This window comes from Bos taurus, chromosome 5 (assembly GCF_002263795.3).
Source record: "Bos taurus isolate L1 Dominette 01449 registration number 42190680 breed Hereford chromosome 5, ARS-UCD2.0, whole genome shotgun sequence".
NCBI lineage: Eukaryota > Metazoa > Chordata > Mammalia > Artiodactyla > Bovidae > Bos > Bos taurus.
Window position 1 is genome coordinate 101,543,624 of NC_037332.1, and position 22,690 is coordinate 101,566,313.

Genomic DNA, 22,690 nt, shown 5'->3' on the forward strand with positions numbered 1-22,690 from the left:
AGGGAAAAAAGGAAACCTATCAAAGGCATTCCTGGGAAAACCTATGTTCATCTATGTATGGAAGACAATGAACTAAAAAAAAAAAAAAGTATGGCAGAATTAGCGTGGAACTGAAATTGACAGTTCCTGCGGCGCAAACGAGGGACTCTCCCGACAGACAGCAGTGGGTGTCGTCTCTGGCGGATGGCGAGCTGCAAGGGAACCAGTGGCGACCGGAGGGGAGCGCGGGGGTGGGGGGGGGGGCGCGTCCCCAGGGCCGCGGGCGGCGCGCGTCGGTCCCCCCGGGAGGTCGGGGGGCGGGGGGCGGCGGCGCGGCTCACCGGGCGCAGCGCACCCAAGGCTCTGCGCCGCCCGCTCCTCCTTAACCCGCGCGGGGAGGCGGTGGCGGCGGCCCGGCGGGCGGGGGCGGGGGAGGGGCGCCGAGCGCGGCGCGGAGGCCGGGGAGGAGCCGGGGCCTGCAGCGGAGCCGCGCCGAGCCCGAGCCCCGGCCGAGCCCTGACACCTTCCGTCCGCCGCCTGGCTCCCTGGGGGAGTCCGGACTGGCCGGAGCCCGAGCGGCGGCGGCGCGGGGAGCCCCACGCGCCGGCGGGAGCGGAGCGGACGCGAACGGGACGAGAGGAGGCGCGGCCGCCGCAGGGACGCGCGTCCGGAGCCGCGGCCTCCCGGCCCCGGCTGCCCAGGCCAGCTCCGGGAGAGCGGGGAGCAAGCAAACCCCACCCTCGGGGGCGCCCCGGGAGCGGAGGCGGGAGGGGGACGGGAAAAGACCCTTCGCACCCGGGCGAGGGACCGAGGAGACCCCGCTAGGGGGCGAGTCTCTCCTTCTTAGAGGCGAGGAGGATTCCCGCACCGTCCCGGGAATGGAGCCTCCAAAGTAGAGGGGTGATCCTTACCGAGGAAGCGAGTGAGCAGCCCCGCGTGCCTCCACTCCTGCAAGCACACTCTCCTCAGTTCTGGACTTTTGGGGGCCGGAGAGAACGGGGTATGCCTCTGGAGTAGGCACCCTGCCGCCCAGCCCGTGCTCACGGGGGCGAGGACTGCTCACGTTCAGAAGCAGAGGACACCCCAGGGAGAGAAGACGACTCGGCTTCCAGCCTTCCAGGAGAGGGGAAGAAGTCCCCCCAACTTCCCTGTACCCGGACGGTGGAACAGGGCAGAGCCCCTCCGCTCCGATCTCCAGCCGACAGAAAGAGCCCTCCACTCCCGACAGATTCAGTTTGGGGGGGAGGGGGACTCCCCCAAGGGGGAGGAGACAACTCCGGGTTGGACGAGGCTCCTCCCCTCCTCCCCAGGGTCGCCGGCCGAGTGTGGGGGGTGTGCCACCTTCCCCAGGTGGGACCTCCTTCTCCCCCTCGCCCTCCCTCCACTCCTCATCCTCGCGGGACCCAGTTCTCCTCCCCAGCTTGGGAGGCTCAGCCAAGAACGGGAAGAGCCACTGAGGATGAGGCTCCGCATCTGCCTTTGAAGAGAGGGGTCCCTCCAACCCCAGACTCCAGTACCAGGTGGTCCCCGCCCTCTGCTGCGGCTGACGTGGAGACAGGTTAGTGCTTTCTTTCATCTTCTGTCGTCTTTAGACACTAGTGGGTGTAGGGGGCCTGAGATGGTGCCTCTTGAGATGGGTTTCGTTACTGGGATGGTAGAGCAACAACTCAGAGACTCTTCTGGGAAATGTGTTCCGAAGCTATTGGATTCAAACCCTCATCTTGCTGCAGAGGCTATGAGAAATGGGTTTCTTAGTGTTGGGGGGACTGATGGGATGGGGTTCATTGGAGGTCCCTAGGAAAATGTTTGTTTTCATGCCAAGGGCAAGGGACATCAGAAAACCTCTGCATCTCTAGCACTCCATCCGTACAGTGTCATGATGAGACACACCCCAACCGGACTGCCACACCACCCTCTATCCTTGGGCCTTGTCACACCGAGAATGGGCTCTCACTGAAGTCATGGTGGCATCTTGTGGCCTGGCCTTGTCTGGGGCTTCCATTGGTATTACATTTTCTTACCTGTAACCCTAGGTCATTTAATGTCCACCAGAGTTGTTCTCTGGAGAAGGCAATGGCAACCCACTCCAGTACTCTTGCCTGGAAAATCCCATGGACAGAGGAGCCTGGTAGGCTGCAGTCCATGGGGTCGAGAAGAGTCGGACATGACTGAGTGACTTCACTTTCACTTTTCACTTTCATGCATTGGAGAAGGAAATGGCAACCCACTCCAGTGTTCTTGCCTGGAGAATCCCAGGGGTGGTGGAGCCTGGTGGGCTGCCGTCTATGGGGTCGCACAGAGTTGGACACGACTGAAGTGACTTAGCAGTTGCAGCAGCAGCAGCAGAGCTGTTCTCTCCAGCCCATGGTGATTACTGCTCCCTTTATAAGAAAAGTGGTCTGTCTCCACTCACTGTGCTTCCCAGCCTCCCCTCATGACATCTCCACTCCGGGCTGGAAGCATAACATCCACAGGGAAAATGGAGATCCCATGTCCCAAGGCAAGAAAAAAGTCTGCAGGGAATGCCAGCTCCTGGGTTGAAGTTTGTCCCTAAAGCTGGCCGGCTCCCACTGTCCCAGTGCCCGACACTGCTCCTGTCCTTTGCTGACAGTTCCTCAGGAAAAGGCAGACCCTGGAGAGAAGGAGGGGAGGGGTGATGCTCAGCCTACTTCCAGTCTTCAATGGAAATAAGCTGACTGCCAGGGAGATTTGACCCCCGAGGAATTTCTTTTCAGAAAATCACCTGATAGCTTCATCCTATCTCTTCCTGTTTTGTGTGCAAGTTCTGGGTGTCTGGAACCTTGAATGTATGTTATCTTTCATAGGAAAATAGCAAGAACCATCAAAGCCCAGGATCTTCAGAAAAGGCAAGAAAAAGGTGCCAGGACACCCTTCTGGTGGAGCCTGGGCTATGGGTTTAGTAGCGCTCTGCCTGTCAACCTGGGGTCCCCAGCTAGGTGCCTGTGTTCCTGCCTCACCGCTAGGAAATACTTTGTCTTCTGTAAGGAGCATTAGACCCCACAGCGAATCCAAGTGAGAGGCTTCATCTTTCTTTCTTTCTCTCTCTCTCATTTTTATATATTTATTTGGCTGCTCTGGGGCTTAGTTGCAGCATGTGGGATCTAGTTCCCAGACCAGGGATTCAACCCAGGCCCTCTGTGTAGAGAGCACAAAGTCTTAGCCATGGGACCACCAGGGAAGTCCCGGGAGGCTTCATCCTATTTGGGTTTTTATGTTTCCTCCTTTGGCCATTGGGTGAACTGCCTGAATCTCTAAGTACATTCACTGTGTCCTGGAAGCTACCTGTTGGTTGTGGTCCATGAGAGGGCTGTAAAATAACGTGCGTCTGTTTCTTACTTCACATGGATGTGGCTCTGTCCCCATCATGCACCAAGGCCAAGTCTGTGTGTGCTTTTCAGACTAGGCTCCAATTACCTAGAATTGTGTGTTTCTGGTAGGCCGCTTAAAACAGGTGCGCCAGTGCAGGGAAGTGAGGAGAATGCTGGTAATGATGCCCAGCTGGGAGGACAGGGTTGGCCTGCCCCAGCCAATGGGAGCCCTCATGAGTGGCTGCAGCCCAATCTCTGGCTGGGACCACTTCTGCTAGGACTGATAGAGAGCGTCAGCTCTGACATCTCTGGTCTAATAAGCATGAGGATCCTCGGCTGTTTACCCTAGAACTCCCTTCCCCATTTTTGTTTGAAAAGAGCTGGCTCTGGAGAACAGCAGCCTATTTCCCAGAAAGCACTTTACCAGATGCTGGAGGGCTACTTGTTGAATGGCCCAGAGCCAACGGGACCAGAGCATGTCCAGATGACCCACTGCCACACAGCCTAAGCGGCTGTGCTGGGACTGAGTCTCCCTGATTCTCCTCGCCTCCGTGGAATCAGTTAGGGGCAGACAGCTATTGGGTTGGATTAACTATGACTTGGTGCTATTTTCCAGATCACATCTTATGACTCGACCTAGTCCCCTGTGGAAAATAAGAGATGATATTTCCCCATTTCTTTATCCTTGGGAGTTTACTAGTCGTGGCCCTGGTCAGTCCTTAGTCGGGTGACACTCACCGCAAAGGAAAGTTTGAGATTCTGACATCCTGAAAACTATTGTGAACTCATTGTAGGTTTGCTACTTCTTCCAGGCCTACCTGTATGGTCTGTCCATTTTTCTAATTTTCAATGTCTATTATTCTCTTTTTTTTTCTCATTTAAAAATAGTCATTGCTACACGTATATAACACTCACTAAGTGCTTTAAAAATTTTAACTCAAGGTAATCCTCCCAACAACCCTATGTATATACAAGTTATCATCTCCATTTTCCAGTGAAGAAACTACAACACAGGTTAAGTAACTTGCCTGAGGTTGCACAGCCAGTAGGTAGGCTGTGGTGCCAAGACTGAAACCCAGACATCCGGGCTGGTAATCAGCAAGGTGGCAAACTTAGCCACTGCTCTGTTAGTTTCTGCATTAGGTACAGAGCAGGAAGTTATCATTCCTTAATGCCTGACCTTGGCACTGTACAGAGAACAATTACTGGCCTTTCAGAGAAAATGGGGAGAAAACTGTGCCTGTTATCTGGGGTCTTACACGTCTCACCTGGGATCAGTCTTCCCCTCCACCAGAATGTCTTTCTGTTTTTCTCTTTCTCCCAGTAGTGAAGTCTTCATTAGACGTTCCATGGATGTGATGGAGCCTGCCCTTTGGCTGCCTTTCCCAGTTTCTATGGGTATTTCCTTTCAGTCTTCCAGCTTGCAGAGAAGAATGTAGCCTGACTCAGGTTCTGCCCCAGCCCTGTGGCACAAGGCCCCCCTGGAGAGAGAGGTCTGGGTAACTGGGTTGGTTGGACTGAGAATGGAAGTACCTTTTATGTACCTTTCTAATAATAGCCCCGAACACTAGCCTGGTGCCATTATTTTGGGGGAATGTGGAATGTGTGGCAGCCACCAGCTCTTTAAGCTTCATTCATGTCCCTCTAGGAATGAAGCTTTGACAGTGTTTGTGATGGCATCCCTTTTATTGAAGAAGGAAACTGAGGCAGGAAGGCTTCAGGGAGGCAAGGGGTGTTTAGGGAGACTCAGCGTGTAGGTGTCAAGGTTCATAATAGAACCAGGGAACCTCATTCTCTGATGTTCTACACGCTGGGCTGCCCTTCAAGAATGGGGAAGTGCTGGGGGCAAGGAAGTGGGATGGGTTTAGGGAGAATGGTGCTGAGAAATCAGGATCTTTTGCTGTAAGTGGCTTGTAGCTGGTAAGATTGGAAGATATTTTGAGTGCTGGGGCGGTAGCTGGAGGGCTGGCTGGGAGGGTGCTGGCGAAAGGTTAAATTTAACCTCCGTGTCCTAACCTGGTGCTGGGGAAATGCTAGGGAAGGGCACAGAACCAGCAAAAGGCTGAGGGCACTTCCGTTTATGGAATTCACAGTGATTGGCACCTGCCAAGTGGGTTCTGTAAACTGCTTTGATTGTATTCTCCTGTCCCTCCCTATCCAGTGTTGGGAGGGTTGCAAATGAAATGTCCCCTGAAGACGTCTGTGTTCTTTCCTTCTTTTATTATTTTTATTTCTGGCTGGGCAGGGTCTTCAGTGCTTTGCGTGGGCTTTCTCTCCAGTTGCACTGAGTGGAGGCTACTCTGGGCTACCGGCCTCACACTGCAGTGGCCCCTCCTGTTGCGGAGCACTGGCTGCTGTAGTTGAGGCTCACAGGCTCTAGAATGAGGGCTCAGTAGTTGTGGTTCATGGACCCAGCTGCTCTGTGGCATGTGGAATCTGTTCACAGATCAGGGATGGAACCTGTGTCCCCAGTGGTGGCAGGCAGACTCTTATCCACTGTGCTTCCAGGGAAGCCCCTGCTATGTTCTTAAAGTGAAACTTCCCAGGATCTTTAGCAGGAGATAATAGGGTAAAATTTCCTTAGAAACCCAGGAGAACCCTGGTCATTGTGAACCTGCTCATTGCTGTGTTCCCATTCAGCTGGGCTAACGTAGCTCCAGAACCAGATGGCTGCGGAATGCACGTTACCCCAGTAGCTGCTCTGCTCTGCCTTAGTAAATTGCCAGGAGCTGAGGCTTCCTGGAATGATTCAGTGTCCCTGTTAGTCTCCAGGTTTCCACGGTTTTAGGGCAAAATGGTGGTGGTGGGATGGGAAAGGATGGTGGGGAAAGGAGCTCAGCATAAAGGGGAATCCCCTTTGCGATGCTATTTATAAAACCAACCTGGGCTGCTGTTGGGTCTCACGCTGCCCAGGCCCCCGAGGCACTAAGGTGTTTCCTTGAGTACAGAGTGGGCGGAGTTGATGTGTTGCTGGTGAGGAGCTCCAGAACGTGCACACGCATGCAGAGACTGTGTGGGTGGGGAACTGAGAGATTAGGGGATGAGTGAGCTTGCTGACCCTTGGGAGAAAGTCTCCAGGCTAGAGGAGTTAAGAACTAGGAGAGTGAGCCCAGAGATGGAGGCAGGAGACTGGGCCCATGCCTGCGACTGAGCTTCTAACTACAGTGTGTGGATTTGCGTGTAGTTGTATGTAATGCTGGTGCACATTATGTGAGTGGATTTAGGCATTACACACCCAATGTGTTTTCTGTCCAGGATTCTGAGACTTGTTAGCCTTGGCTCCTCAAGAGTGATTACCCCTTCAGCAGGGGTCGGAGGAAGAAACCCTAGCTGGAACCTGGCCAACAGTGCAGGCACAAGGTGGTTCGGCAGCAATCATGGATTGGGGGTGGGGTGGCGGGGTGGGGAGGGGCAGGGCGCTTCCCTGGAGGGCTTCCCTGGTGGCTCAGTGGTAAAGCATCTGCCTGCCAGTGCAGGAGAGGCGGTTGGATCCCTGCGTCGGGAGGTTCCCTGGTGGAGGAAATGGCAACCCACTCCAGTATTCTTGCCAGGAAAATCCCATGGACAGAGGACCCTGGTGGGCTATACAGTCCATGGGGTCGCAAAGAGTCAGACACGACTTAGCGATTGAGCATGCAGGCACAATTAATGTATGTTTGTGTGTCTGGGCGGGGTTGGGAGGGGTAAAGGAATGGGGTAGGGGGGTGAGGGGGTAGGGGAAGGGGGGTGGGACAGAGTCGGGGTGGTGGTGGAGTGGGGTGGGGTGGTGCTGGCTTCCACCCTAGGGGAGTGCCAATGGCTACCACGTGGATCATGCCACTCTTTCCAGCCCCTGCAATGCAAATCTCACCTACTGTCCTTCACCTTCCCCCACCCAGACGTCACTCCGGCTGCACCCCTCCGTCTGAGAGAGTGCCCAGGCCGCGTGGGTGGCGGCAGGGTGTGCAGACAGCCGGCGTGGGAGGGTTGGCAGCGCCAGGAGTTTGCATGGAGGTGCCGCGAGCGTGCGTGCCTGGCCGGGAAGGCAAGAGAGAGGAGGAGGAGGCGGCAGAAGGGGAGCCAACCCTGAGCCCCAGAATGGCTATTTTTAGCTGCCTATCTGATTGTTACCGGTGCGCGCACAGCTGGGTGTCTCCCTGGCTCAGTGCAGCCAGGCAGGCCGAGCGGTGGGAGGGCCTCTGCAGTGACTTCTTCCTGGTGTCGCCGTCTGTGGGCGGGAACTCGCGAGGGGGCGGTGCTTTAAAGGTGCGAGGGCAGCCGTGCTCCGGCTCCTGCCCTCTGTGTTGTGAGTCTGTGCCCCGTGGGTAACGTATGCCGTGTATCTCCTTGTGGTTTCTGGTCACGGGCTGCTGTCTGTGTGCCATCCTTGTTTGGCTGGTTGTCACACTTATGTACCTAATACTCCTCGTATGCACATGGATGTGGGATCCTAGGGCGAGCACTGGGGATGGAACTAATGTGAAATACCTTTGGAAGTGTTGATGCGTGCTTCTTTAGGGTATACTTGTGTTTACTCTGATTGTTTTTCTTCACACGTTTGCTCGTGCTGTCTCTCTGTGGATGTTGAATGTAAATATAACATGTGACACATAATTGGAGAATAGACTTTGGCAGGTTTTACCTGCTGTCTAAGTGTTTTTTTTTTTTAAGTGGTTTTTTAAGAAATCGATTAGACACAGGTGTTTTTGTTTTTTTAAGATTTATTTATTTTATTTTTTGACTGTGCTGGGTCTTCGTTTCTGCACTCAGGCTTTCTCTAGTTTCGGTGCACGAGCTGCCGAGCACTGGCTCTAGCTTCAGTAATTGCAGCGTGTGTGCGCAGTTGTTGTGACTCCAGGGTTCCAGAGTGCAGGCTTAATAGTTGTGGTGCATGGGCTTAGTTGCTCTGCTGCCTGTGGGATCTTCCCAGATCAGGGATTGAACCGGTCTCCCTTGCATTGCAAAGCCGATTCTTAACCACTGGACCACCAGCAAAGCCCTCCACGAAGCTTTAAAATATTGTGTTGTAGGGCTTTAAGAAAGGAGAATTGAGGAACAGCTCGACTTGCTGGGTGGTTTGATCTCCCTTTTCGTCCTGCATGAAGCAAGAGGCCTCTGCCATGTTCCATGTGAAGTTGCAGGATAAGTGCCAGTCTGTCATCTGGCAGGTGATTGACGTATGCATTTGAGGGTTCTGGGAACCTGGTTATCTCATGAATGGAGTCTTCTATAGGAATTAGAGTGAGAAGAAACTCTCCTTCCCCTAAAGCCCTAAGATTTGGTATTACTTGCCACAAGTGACCACAGGTAACACTTGTCTATTTTATTTTCCTCTTCTCTGCAGAATCCAAAAATACCATGGCTTCTGACCTAGAGAGCAGCCTCACCTCCATAGACTGGCTCCCCCAGCTGACCCTCCGGGCCACCATCGAAAAGCTGGGAAGCGCCTCTCAGGCTGGGCCTCCTGGTGGGAGCCGAAAATGTCCACCAGGCTCCCCCACAGATCCGAACGCCACCCTGAGTAAAGACGAGGCTGCCGTTCACCAGGATGGTAAACCCCGGTACAGCTATGCCACCCTCATCACCTATGCCATCAACTCCTCTCCAGCCAAGAAGATGACCCTCAGTGAGATTTACCGCTGGATCTGTGACAACTTCCCCTATTACAAGAATGCAGGCATTGGTTGGAAGGTGGGACAGCTTCTATGCCCTGAGATGGTTCTTAGCCTTGACAACATTTTCCTCTACTTTTGTGTCTTCCTGTAACCTGGTCCACTTCACTCTGAGCTGTCTCAGAGATGTGTGAACTTAAAAATCTCAAATCTCCCATCCCTTACTTTTTTTTTTTCAGAGTTGAACAACTTTCATAAGGTGTATCTGGGAAATACCAGTGATACCAAACCTCTGAGTATAGTTACGGTATGGCAGGATGCTGATGCTCACCATACTCTCTTTGAAAAAAAAAATTGTTTATTTATTTGGCTGTGCCAGGTCTTAGTTGCGCCATGTGAACACTTAGTGATGGTATGCAACATCTAGTTCCCTGACCAGGGATTGAACCCAGGCCCCCTGCATTGGGAGCACAGAGTCTTAGCCACTGGGCCACCAGGGAAGTCCCTCATCCTACCCTCTTGTCCTTTGGTTTATTTCACAGGTATTTATTGCCATTCTGCTCTGTTGAAGTCACATGCAAGGCATGGCATCTCTCCATCCTACCTAGAGATCAAACCTCACACAGTCATTATCTTTTTAAAAACTATGTACCAAAGAAAAAATAATAATGTAATTAGGTCCTTCCCCAGCAGCTCATCCACCAAGCAAGGAAGGAGAGGATAAGTGGTTTGGCTGGAGATGAAGGAAAAAGGGGCCTTCTCTTCCACGCATGGAAGGAAGGCTGATGTTCTCAGTCCTTGGGAGCAATCACTCACTTGCCAGTTGTTGAGTAGAAACTGGGATTTAGTGTAGCTGTGTCACTCTGTAAATAATCAGCTCACATACAAGCCAGATGATGAGCTGGGGACTGTTGAAAGCATTCAGTTTTCCCTTTATAAATATGTTCCTGCTAGCTGCCACAGCCCCCACCAACTTCACCCAAGGCATGTATGCAACAATATTTCTTTCCTCCAAATGTGACCATTCCCTGGGCTCTTGAGAAGACAAAAAGGTGAATTGTACCTAGTTTCACTTATAATTTATATTTTGTTATCATTTACATCATTACATCATCAGTTTTGTATTTTTTTTCATGGCTGTGCCACTGTGGCTTGTGTGATCTCAGTTCCTCAGCTAGAGATCGAACCTGTGCCCTTGGCAGTGAAAGCTCGGAGTCCTAACCCCTGGACCTCTGGGGAATTCCCACATCATTAGTTTTAAAATGTTCTTTCACTATTGATAGAATTAATTAAGGAGCTGAGCAGATGTGATTCTTTTTTAATTGACGTATAGTTGCTATACAATATTATTAAGTTAAGGTGTACAGTATAGTGATTCACAGTTTTAAAGGTTATACTTTAATTTATAGTTAATATAAAATCTGTATTTATTCTCCATATCGTATCAATACAATATATCCTTGCAGCCAATTTTATATATAATAGTTTGTACCTCTTAATCCCCTACCCGTGTATTGCCTCTACTTCCTTCGCTCTCCTCACTGGTAACCAATGGTTTGTTCTCTATATCTGTTAGTCTGCTTCTTTTTTGTTGTATTTACTAGTTTGTTCTATTTTTTAGATAGCATGGGTAAATGATATCATGTAATGTTTGTCTTTCTCTGTCTGACTTATTTCACTAAGCATAATGCCCTCCAAATCGGTCCATATTGCTGCAAATGGCAAAATTTCACTCTTTTTAATGGCTGAGCAGTATTCCATTGTGTGTATATGTGTATATATGTATATGCCATATATCTATATGCCACATCTTCTTTATCCATTCATCTGTGGATGGGCACTTAGGTTTGTGCAAATGTGATTTTGAGGCATTTATATACCGTCATCAGTTGGGTGTGATTTGGGTGGAAAGATTGAAAAAACTATATATAATCAGCTCTCTAGAAGCACCAGGTAGTCAAATTTACAGCAGTTAATCTCTCATCAATTTACTTGCTTTTTCTTATCTCATTGCTCTTGCTATCTGATAGGCGATTTCCTCCATCAGTATGGTTATGAGGTGCTCAGTTTACCCTGACACTTGCACTTTAGCATGTGTTATTTCCCTTTGTGTCCTTTTGTGAACTATTGGAAAATTTCCTGCTTTGCATGATACTCAAATCTAACTTGCTTCTGTGCTTCCTCAGAATTCAATTCGGCACAATCTTTCTCTCAACAAGTGTTTCCGGAAGGTGCCCAGACCACGGGATGACCCTGGAAAGGTGAGATTCAGCTGTAATTGGAGAGGGGAGGACCAGGAAGGAAAGGAGAGTAGTTGACAGCTCAGAGTCCTGTGGCTGTTTTAATTACCCAGAAGAGGAAATCGTATTAATTAGAGAAGCAGCTTTATTTTTCTCTCAGAGGAAGAGCTTGGTTATCAAACTTATGGGTCCTCACAAGAATGAATGACTAAGGAAAGCTGTGAAATTTTTTCTTAATAGAAATATTTATGAAAAAATTGACTTCGATGCCCTCTTTTGGTGTATCGGGCTCTTTCTAGATGTAAAATAAGCTTTGGAGGCATTTTTCTATAGAAAAATCTCGTGGTTTTTATCTTCGAAGGGGAGAAGTGATAGATCATCCTCTTTGTTGGACAGCCATGGATGCTAAAGTCTCAGAGAGTTTTGCCTTAGATCACATGGAAGGGGTAGGTTGGTTTGGGCATTTGCAGCTCTTTGAGGTGGATGCTGTGTTCTGCATCCTCATTATGATCGAGACCTGTGTTTGGACCACAGTGGGTACCTCTGACATACTCTGTGATTTAGTACAGATTTAGTACTCAAAAATAGCTGTTACTCTCAGGATTCTATGTGAATTGCCAGTCATTTTTCTTAATATAGCTCTTATCTTATATGAAGAAGTGACAGTCGCTCAGTCGTGTCTGACTGTTTGTGACCCCATGGACTCTTTGCAAGCACACCAAGTTTCTCTGTCTATGGAGTTCTCCAGGCAAGAATACTGGAATGGGTAGCCATTCCCTTCTCCAGGAGATCTTGCCAACTTGGGGATCAAAACTATGCCTCCTGCATTGCAGGTGGATTTGTTATCATTTTATGGTAGGGCCTATTTTATATGAAGCCAGGGAAGCCCTATTTTATATGAAAATCCTCTCAAATGTCTACTTTTCCAGTGGGCGGTATTTCCATATATAATGATTTTTTTTTTCTCTCTGGCGATGGGTTCTTCTAGGGTTCTTATTGGACAATTGATACTTGCCCTGACATCTCCCGGAAGAGACGACACCCTCCAGATGATGATGTAAGTCTCTACCTCAATGAGATGCCATTTCTGAGCCCGCTGCTCCTCCCGCATCTCCCAGTCATTTCCTAAACATGGGGCAAAGGTCAGACACCAGCAAGGATGGAACCATGAATCATGTGGGGAGGTTTAGCATCTGCTTATAGACTGCTCTTTTTTCACAACCCTCAGCTGTCTCAGGATTCACCAGAACAGGACGCCAGCAAGAGTCCACGGGGAGGGGTTCCAGGGAGTGGAGAAGCCTCACTGCCTCCTGAGGGGAACCCTCAGATACCACTTCAGAGCCCCACATCGATTGCCAGCTATAGCCAGGTAGGAGGTGGAGGTGGCAGGAGGCATAAGGGATGGATGGACGGGTGGATGGGTGGGTGATTGAATAGATTGATATGTCTGTCAGTTCAAAATTATGTATTGATTGTCTGTGCTATAGCAGGCAGATAAATTGGGAAAGAAGGAGAAAGCAAAAGAAAGAAGCAGAGAGAGGGAGAGAGCAAAAGGCAGAGAGAAACAACGTTTTAAGAAAGATCAGAAAAATAAAAATGGTGAGAAGACAAGAAAGGGATCAAAAAAGTTTCTGAGAAAGGAAAGACGAGCATGGATGCAACACAGGGAAAGGGCAAGAGACTATATCAAGATAGGAATGAGAAAAGGAGAAAAATGATGCTCATTCATTGAAAGGATGGGAGAGGATGAAAAGGATAGGCAAGAGAGCTTGGTGTCCACTAAAGTGTCGTATGGGTCCCTCACATAGGACATGGACCAAGTCTTTCTTGCCTCTTCCTCTAGGGCACAGGGTCTGTGGACGGCGGAGCTGTGGCAGCGGCAGGTCCAGGTCGAGAGAGCACCGAGGGGCCCCCTCCCCTGTACAACACCAACCATGACTTCAAATTCTCCTACTCGGAGATCAATTTTCAGGATCTAAGCTGGTCCTTCCGCAACCTCTACAAGTCCATGCTGGAGAAGTCCTCCTCGTCTCAGCATGGTGAGTCTGGGCTGGGGAGGGGAGCTGGGATGTCCTTGTATTTTCTTTTTTTTAATATTTATTTGGCTGTACCAGGTCTTAGTTGTGGCATGTAAGCTCTTGTGGCATGTGGGATCTAGTTCCCTGACCAGGCACTGAACCCAGGTCCCCTGCATTGGGAGCGGGGAGTCAGCCCATGGACCACCAGGGAAGTCCCTGTCCTTGTATTTTTGAACAGATGGTGACATTCTCTTCTCTCCCTTTTTCCTACGTGTAACACGAGGAGAGGGCGATCACTGGTCAGGGAAGAAAGTGGGTCATGAGCCAAAACTGTCTGGAGTCAGATCTCTTCTGACTTAGTACTGAAGGACAGCTGTCTCAAGAGGCAGTGGGCTGGCTCCTTAGCTGCAGTAAGTGAGCTGGAGGAATCCCCCTTCTAGAACCAAGGGCTGTGATTTAATGGCTGCTTCAAGTCATTATGAGGATGGCCACTAGGGGACAGCAGTTTCTTTTTTTTAAGAATCTCTGTGTTTGTGAGAACAACTTAATTAAAAAAAATTTTTTTTAATTAAAATTTTAAATTTTAATTTTGGGGCTTTCTAGATGGCTCAGTGGTAAAGAAACTGTCTGCTGAGCAGGAGACTTGGGTTCAATCCCTGGGTTGGGAAGATCCCCTGGAAAAGGAAATGGCAACCCACTCCAGTATTCTTGCCTGGAGAATCCTCATGGACAGAGGAGCCTGGCGGGCTGCAGTCCAGGGGGTCGCAAAGTGTCAGACACGACTGACCGACTAAGCACAGCACATGTTTGGAACTCTATCTGATGTCTGATGTCTTTGGAAACTATGATTCCTACATCAATATCCTTGAAAAATAGCATAAAAAGGTGCATGTTGACATTTGGCTAAAATTCCAGTAGTTGTCCTGCTGTTAAGACCCTTGTCTGTCAGTTATACCTGCCCAGGGGCTGGAGGGGACCAGGCTGGAGGGTACCAGGGCTGGAGGGGACCCTGCTGTCCAGATTGTCCTTACCCTTCGTCGGCTGCCTTTTCTGGGTCTCAACCCCGTGGAAATCCTGACCCACTTTGCCTGACCCACCCCCACCCCCCCGCAGGCTTCTCGTCTCTCCTGGGGGACCTGCCGCCCTCCAACAACTACTACGTGTATCAGCAGCAGCAGCAGCCGCCGCAGCCGCAGCCGCCGCCCCCGCAGTCACAGCCGCAGGCACCCGCCCAGGGCACCTCGGCTGTCGGGGGTGCGCCGCCATTGCACACCCCCAGCCCCGACGGCTGTACCCCACCCGGGGGTAAGCCAACGGGATCCGAGGGCTACGGGCCACCCCCGGTGATGGCCATGCACCCGCCCCCGCTGCAGCACGGAGGCTACCACGCCCATCAGCACCACCCCCATTCCCACCCCGCCCAGCAGCCGCCGCCACAGCAACAGGCACAAGGCCAGGCACCCATCAACAGCACTGGCTTTGGTGAGTAAGCGAGGTACGCGGAGCCCCGGAAGGACTGCCAGCTGACCTTCCTGTTCTGACTCTGGAAGGAGAGGGGATTGGTTAGGAAATTAACAGCGGGTCTTTTATTTATTTGTTTCCGTGCCTACTGGTATTTGGGATCTTCGTTCCCCCAGGAGGAATCAAACCTGCCCGGCCCTGCATTGGAAGGGCAGTCTTAACCTCTGGACTACCAGGAAAGTCCCAATAGTGGCTCTTCTAGCCTTACTCTCCCCCCAGAGCTCCTGTGGGCAACAGAAGTTGCAAATTGGAGCTCTATATTAAGAGAATTTTTAGACAAATTTGGATTGTTTTACTTATTCTCTTGTCTGTGAGCTGGGCTGTTTGTAATTACAGCATCAATAGCTCGGTTTGTCCTAAATCTCCAGGGAGGGAAAGTCCAAAGTTATCTTGGTAATGTAACTTGCATCTTGTAGATGCAAGAATCTTGCATTCATAACTCAGACTGCTGTCAGCTGGTGGCTGTCTCATCACCCCTCACTCTGTCTTATTCCCCCATCCCCTTTCTCTTCACAGCCTTTCCTCCAGACTGGTGCTCCAATATCGATTCCTTAAAGGAAAGCTTTAAGATGGTGAACCGGCTCAACTGGTCCAGCATTGAGCAGTCACAGTTCTCAGGTTGGTGACTGAGTGATGGTGCCTGAAATAAGAAAAAACAAATAGAACGGAAGAACCGGTGGTGCCTGGTGGTGGGGGTGGGTGGGTGGGTGGGTGTTGAGGGATGTAAGTGGAAAAACCCAATGGAAACTGGAACCAGAGGGGATGGTTAAGTGAAGCTTGTGTGCTTGGTCATGTCCGACTCTTTGTGACCACTTGGACTATAGCCCGCCAGGCTCTTCTGTTCATGTAATTTTCCAGGCAAGAATACTGGAGTGGGTTGCCATTTCCTTCTCCAAGTAAAGCTTGAGGATGGAGGATTTCATGTTACACAGGTGGATAATATTGATACCTTCTTCAAGTTAATCTTTAGTTCAGTCTCTCAGTTGTGTTCCACTCTTTGCGACCCCATGGACTGCAGCACAGCAGCTTCCCTGTCTCAAACTTATGTCTGTCCAGTCGGTGATGCCTCCAACCATCTCATCCTCCTGCCTTCAGTCTTTCCCAGCATCAGGGTCTTTTCCAATGAGTCAGTTCTTTGCATCAGGTGGCCAAAGTATTGAAATTTCAACGTCAGCATCAGTCCTTCCAATGAATATTCAGGACTGATTTTCTTTAGGACTGACTGGTTTGATCTCCTTGCAGTCCAAGGGACTCTCAAGAGTCTTCTCCAACACCACAGTTCTAAACCATCAATTCTTCAGTACTCAGCTTTCTTTATGGACTAATTCTTGCATCCATACATGACTACTGGAAAAACCATAGCTTTGACTAGACGGACCTTTGTCAGCAAAGTAATATCTCAGCTTTTTAGTATGCTGTCTAGGTTGGTCATGGCTTTTCGTCCAAGGACCAAGCGTCTTTTAATTTCATGGCTGCAGTTACCATCTGCAGTGATTTTGGAGCCCAAGAAAATAAAGCCTGTCACTGTTTCCATTGTTTCCCCATCTATTTGCCATGAAGTGATGGGACCAGGTGCCATGATCTTTGTTTTTTGAATGTTGAATTTTAAGCCAGATTTTTATCTTGATTAATTTTTGCCTTTATTCAAAATGACAGTGGTTTATTCTACTCAGTTTTATCTTTGGGAGAAGGAGGACTCTTTATTCAGAAGCCCTGGATCACCATTTTATAGTTTTGCCACCATTTATTGACAGTATGGGGGCTTCCCAGGTGGCACCTGGTAAAGAATCTACCTACCAATGCAGGAGATGCAGGGGACATGGGGTTCGATCCCTGGGTTGTGAAGATCCCCTGGAGGAGGAAATGGCAAGCCACTCCAGTATTCTTCCCAGGAAAATTCGTGACTGACAATATGACCACGGCTAATTCACTCAGTTACTTTGAAACTTTTATTCACCAGTAATATGGAAATTATATGAGTTTGGTAAGGAAGAAATAGAATGAGAGTTTGAAAATGTAGATGTCAATTATTGGGGGTTGTTGTTTAGTTGCCAAGTTGTGTCTGACTCTTTGCAACCATATGGACTGTAGATCTTACCAGACTCCTCTATCTTTGGGGTTTTCCAGGTAAGAATACCAGAGTGGGTTGCCATTTCCTTGGTAACACGTATAATCAGTGGTGTTGATTGACAGTGTGACTGGAGCAGTGACTTAGGTATAGAACCACTAGGGATGTTGGGGCTCTGGCAAGGTTAGCATTTCTTTTTTTTTTAATAGACTACACAGTTTATTTTTCATAATGCCTGTCAAGCAATAGATAAATTCAGAAAGCAAAAATTAAAATTTGAAATCTCACCATTCATTGCAAAAATAACAGGAGTTAGCATTTCTTGCTTCTTTACTGGCAGAGCTGATGGAGAGCCTGCGGCAGGCAGAGCAGAAGAACTGGAGCCTGGACCAGCATCACATTGCCAATCTGTGTGACTCCCTCAATCACTTCCTCACTCAGACTGGTCATGTGCCCCCCCAGGGAGGCTCCCACCGGCCACCCGCCCCCTCCCGCATCGCGGACTCCTGTGCTCTCACCAGTGGCAAGCAGGAGCCAGCCATGAACCAAGGTACCACACGAAGCCAGTTGCCAAGGAGGTGGAGACTGGATGATGCGAAGGAAGGGGGATGAGAAGGGTGGAAGAGAACTGAGAAACATCAGCTTATGGGCACTGATCCAAAGGCCAAAGAAATAGACTGTATCTCCTTTTAGGTTTTTTTTTTTTTCTTTTTGGTTGCTCTGAGTCTTGGTTGCTGCGCACAGAGTTTTCTCTAGTTGCAGTGAGTGGGCGCTGCTTTCAAGTAAAGGTGGGTGGGCTTCTCACTGTGGTGGCTTCTGCTGATGTGGAGTGCAGGCTCTAGGACTCACAGGCTTCAGTAGCTGTGGCACATGGGCATAGTTGCCCCATGGCTTGTGGGATCTTCCCAGAGAAGGGATCGAACCCGTGTTCCCTGCATTGACACGTGAATTCTTAGCCACTGGATTCCAAGGGAAGTTTTCCTTTTAGATCTTGATCTGGGAGGTCAGGGTTACTTAAGAAAAGGGAAGAGAAAGTCCCTATTCTAAATCTGTGTCTCAGGAAACTCCTCCCTGGATCGTATCACATAGGGTCATGATCGGCAAACCAGTGAAGTGAGGGAGAGTCAGTGATGAAGGTTCTGTGTTTATCACCCTGCTGATAGCTGTAATATTGCAGGGGCTAGTATTGGGTGCCTTTGCCTTTGTACCCTAAGTGACTAGGACTGAGAGCTTCTACAGAAAGCACTGATGCCCACAGGAGCTACAGAACAGAGCGGGTAAGGGAGAAGAGCTGAAGGTGATGGGGAGTATGTCACCCTCTCTATCAGACTCTGCTTCCTTGAGTACAGGGGTCCCACTCACTTAACTCTTGTCTTGCTTTCACAGCAGTGAACTCTTATGTGCACCCTCAAGCCCCCCATCTCTACCCTGGCCCATCACCAATGTACCCACTCCCCACCCAGGACTCAGCAGGATACAGTCGCCCAGGTAAGAGCCAGGAGACTTGTTTTAAGCACCAGCGAGTTTGTTTGGCTTTCCTGTGGCTCTGAGCCTGCATTATCAGCCCTTTTGCCTGCACCTGCCAGAGCGGGTGAGCCCTCCTGGTTCCTGAGACTGAGGGTGGGCCACCTGTTGGGAGGTGTATGTCATGGGAGACAAGAGAAGATCAACAAGCTTTAAAATTAGCCCGTGCCTACCATGATGACAGAAAGTAGAAGCATGATTATAAACAAAAGATAGACAAGTAGAACGTATATGCTTCACTTCGGAATCTGGATGGAAGATGCACTCAGACAAATGAAATGAACATGTTATATACATGTACCTGCTTTGTGCCCATGTCACCTGACCTCTAGTATCAGGGGTCTGGGATTGAACTATCTCTGTTGGTGTGAGTAGGCGTGGATACCCTAAATTGTCATGAATAGTGCAAAATGAACAGATCCTTCACCTTTAAATGCATTTTAGAAAAACCACTGTTATCATCCTGCCTAACCACAGTGTTTTCAATTTAGGAGGTCTTTGTCCATGTATTCCTTCTTATATACAAATCTCTGTATTGCTATTTCAAATAGTAATATTGCTATTTCTGTATGTTTTTTGATGTTATTATATGATCTTTGAAAATATAATTTTTTTTTTTGACTACTCTACGTGGCTTGTGGGATCTTAGTTCCCTGACCAGGGATTGAACCCCGGGCCCTAGGCAGTGAAAACAAGGAGTCCTAACCCCTGGACAACCAGGGCATTCCCCATAAGTATAATTTTTAATGGCTGTTACATTTTACTGCTGTTACATTGTCATATGGCGCAGTTTACTCTAGTTTCTTTCCTGGGACCTCACTGAAGTGGTAGCTGGCAGCAAAAATAACTCTGGGCTGATAAGGATGGTAGTTTCCCCAAACCTTCCCCCTGGGGGTGCTTGGGGTTGATCACCGTCCATCGAGATGGACAGAATGGCCTCCCATGCCCTCTCCTCTTAATCTCCTTTTCTCTTTCCACAGCACACCACATGGTCCCTCGGCCACCAGTCCCACCTCCTGGGGCCAGTGAGGAGATCCCAGATGACTTCGATTGGGACTTGATTACCTAGTGCATTTGAGAGCCCGGCCATCAGCCCAGGGCTGGGTGGTGACATAGGGCAATGGGGGAAGCCCAGCCCCCGCCCACTCTTCCGCCCTTGCCTGTATATAGATATATATCCTTTTTTTTTCTTTCTCTGCCAGAGAAGCCACCGCAAGATGCTGCCGAAGATAACCCCCTCTTTCCTGCCTCATTCTTCCTCTTCCTTCTAGTTTTTTTCCCTATTCTTTTATTATTATTCTTATTATATTATTATTATTATTATTGGTTATATGCTGTCTCCAGTCTCCTGTCCCCACACCATTGTCCATGTCCACCTCTTGCTAATTTAAAGTCACCTGGCTGGAAGGTGAAGCCATGAGAGCCACAGTGAAAGGTCTCAAATTTTGATTTACCTTTCTCTTTGGGCAATTCAGTGCTAATCCCACCTTTCAGCCCTATGTTGTTTTCCGTGGATATCAGTTCAATCCAGGGCTGAAGAGGCCACATTATTAAGTAGAAGGGATTTAAAATGCTGCTTGGCAGCCATGAATTTGCAGGTTTTACTTAATGGTGCTAATTTTGTCCTCTGAGCTCTTCCTTGTCCCTTTATATCTCCAATCCTACTTCTGCTGGTCCTCATTCCCCATCAAGGGTAAGAGTGATGGTGGTGGAGATAAAATCCTAGTGGAATAAGAGGTCTGGGTTGGGTAGAGTAGAACGCTGTAGAGGGGTGATGAAATATAAAACAGTCAGAAATTGGGTCTCTGCCACTCTTGTCAAATAAACTGCCATTGACTTATTCCTGGCCTGTTCTCTATAGGACATAGAGTCAGTCCTAGCCAGAACTCTCCTTCTCTTCAGGGCTTCCCAGGTGGCACAAGGTGGTAAAGAACCCGCCTGCCAAGGCAGGAGACGTGAGTTCCATCCCTGGGCTGGGAAGATCCCCTGGAGGAGGGCATGGCAACCCACTCCAGTATTCTTGCCTGGAGAATCGCATGGACAGAGGAGCCTGGTGGGCTACAGTCTATAGGGTTACAGAGTTGGACACGACTGAAGCAACTTAGCACGGATGTGCTGCGTCTCTGGTGGAAATGAGGACAACCCTTCAGCATAGGGTCAGCTTTTTGGAGAGGGTTTCTATTGAACCATTCTGGCTTTTTAAACATCATGTTCTCTGGAAATTAACTGGCTTTTATTTGCATTTACTAGTTTTCCTTTGATCCCCTTATCTCATTTGGCAAATATTATTTCATCCTCTTTCAGTTGTCTGCCCAGCTCTTCCACCCATCAAATTTTCTTCTCCCGTTTTCTGGGATTCTCAAGAAAGAAGAGTAACCCATGATTCCTTTTAGTCTCACCATGTCCTCGGGCAAGACTGGAATCTGTTTCCCATGGATCAAAGCAGAACCAAACCTACAGTACGGGTGGCAGGAGGGTGAGAGAGGAAAGGGGAAGTGGTGTAGACATGCATAGGGAATATTTCAGTTATTTACCTATGTAGGCAAATGCTTCTCTTGGAATCCAGATCACTGGGGCTGAAGCTTTTGCAATCAGGTTTTTTGAAGGATGAAGGAACTTGGGAGAGGGTAATAAATAACTGAATACAAAGAGCTTCATGAGGGCCAAAGAAGGACCCCCCCCTGCCCCCTCCCCCCAAAAAAAGGTACAGGGGAAACTTATCTCCTTTATCAAGGAGTGGCCATGGTTTATGGCTGCAAAGTACTTAGCATATATTGGATATTAATTGTTGAATTCTAGTTCTGAGAAGGAAGAACAGTTTTATTTCCGTTTTTACTTTACTGAATGGTCACTTTCTTAAAGCTGTAGGACAAAATGTGCGAAATGGACAAGGCCATTTTCTCTGTGATTTCTGGTTTTTTCCCTGTCCTTTTATTTACCCATGCTTTCCGCTCTCTTGCTTTTCCCCTCATCCTCCCCTTCCTTTCTTCGTAAAGGGTTCTATACTGAGAGTTTGTTGAAGTGAGGCTGAAGTCAGGGGGGCAAAAAAGGGCAGTTAACTAAACAGCACTTTATTTCTTTGAAGTTCTTAGTAAGACGTGGGGGTGTGAGTAGCTTGAACCCCCTGTCATGTTGGAGGGCAGTTTGTGGGGTTGAAGTATGGCGTAAGATTTCCCATTGGGGAAAGGAGAATTCCTCTTCCAGGGTGGTGACACGCCTTAGGCCAGTGTCCCCCATCTGAGGCATGTCTTCCTTATCCTTCCAGTCAGGGTGCCTCCTACACACAGCATCCCATCTGTTCTTCCTAAGATCTCCTCTCTTACAAATCATCACGTTTCTCAACCCCTCTTCTACCCAGATCCACACAAGATTTGCCAGGGTAGACTAAATCAGACATGGAAATGTCTCCTGTGTATAGTTCATCTGTGTCTTCTGAAAACGAGAACTCTGGCGGGCAGCCAGTCACTGAAGTTTAGGGCTTGGGCTGGAGATGGGCCGTCAGGCCTTCGGGGCCTTTAGCCCCCCTCTCCGCTAAAACCAGCCTCGCTAAATGGCACAGGACAAACCCAACTCTCTTTGGGCCTCAGTTTCCCCTCCCCTCCCTGAAAGGGAGAGAATACTCCTTTTTCTTGTCGATCCAGCATTGCCAGCCTTGAAAGTTTAGTCATTGTTGTCGTCTTGGGTGATGTGTGCAGAACTACAGGAGCTCACTGCCAAAAGAGGAAATAGAGGAGAGCGTAGGGGAGAGGGACGGAAGGAGCAATTCTCTGGTATCCATCCACCCATCCCTGCCTTTCTCTCTTCAACCCCCATGTTTATGGTTTGGTGAGTCCTTCATACCACCCATAATGCTTTGCATTGGCGCAGGCTGGGAAGGGGGGGTGTATGGGCTCACAAGTTGTTGTTGTTGTTGTTTTTTGCATGCTTTCTTAATAAAAAAAAAAAAAAGAATGTTTATGGTTTTATCTTCCTGGTGCTGGTGTCGAATTTCTTTTTTGCCAGAGTAGGGAAAAGGGAAATGTGAAATCATTTGTTTTCTACTTCCCCTCCTCCTCGTTCCCCCACAGGATCTGACTGATGTTTTTGGTAATATTGATAAGAAAGGAAGATTAAAAGCATGGCTCTAGCATTTTTTTTTTAATGCTGTTAATTATTGCAAAATATTGTTAGGAGAGGCAGTCCGTCCCACCTTGCAGCTTGATGTGTGGACTAAACTGCCTTGCTTGCATTCTGGGGTATTTTAAAGATTAAAAATACTACAATTTGAGAAGGACTTGGCTCTCCCTCTGGGACTTTGGGCAAAGCTTACAGGTACTCACCAGAGTTTTACATTGAAAATGAGGGGATTCCAATTCTAGTGATTTCTTCAGAATACATTTCCAAGGGAAACACAACTCTCAAAAGGAGCCCAGAAATGTCA

The 22,690-nt window shown here is 49.0% G+C and overlaps 1 protein-coding gene across 2 annotated transcripts; it reads left to right on the forward strand.

The window, feature by feature from the left end:
- The first annotated feature begins 439 nt into the window (after nucleotides 1-439).
- FOXJ2 (forkhead box J2) lies at nucleotides 440-22,235 on the forward strand. 2 transcript variants are annotated; one of them, XM_005207076.5, is made up of 11 exons: nucleotides 440-1,537; nucleotides 8,632-8,978; nucleotides 11,086-11,160; nucleotides 12,128-12,196; nucleotides 12,368-12,508; nucleotides 12,983-13,178; nucleotides 14,271-14,639; nucleotides 15,195-15,296; nucleotides 17,087-17,296; nucleotides 18,133-18,234; nucleotides 19,251-22,235. In XM_005207076.5, the coding sequence occupies exons 2-11, from the start codon at nucleotides 8,646-8,648 to the stop codon at nucleotides 19,337-19,339; spliced, it is 1,686 nt and encodes a 561-aa protein (XP_005207133.1). In that variant the 5' UTR covers nucleotides 440-1,537; nucleotides 8,632-8,645; the 3' UTR covers nucleotides 19,340-22,235. The 2 variants fall into 2 exon arrangements, with proteins under 2 accessions (XP_005207133.1, NP_001179699.1); NM_001192770.1 differs by having other exon boundaries at nucleotides 966-1,537; nucleotides 18,136-18,234; nucleotides 19,251-20,080.
- Nucleotides 22,236-22,690: the final 455 nt, after the last annotated feature.

Bases quoted from the DNA above. Each gene is read 5' to 3' on its own strand.
- FOXJ2 (XM_005207076.5), top strand. From the start codon at position 8,646: ATGGCTTCTGACCTAGAGAGCAGCCTCACCTCCATAGACTGGCTCCCC. The intron at 8,979-11,085 runs GTGGGACAGCTT...GTGCTTCCTCAG, and splicing joins ATGCAGGCATTGGTTGGAAG to AATTCAATTCGGCACAATCT. The intron at 18,235-19,250 runs GTAAGAGCCAGG...CTCTTTCCACAG, and splicing joins AGCAGGATACAGTCGCCCAG to CACACCACATGGTCCCTCGG.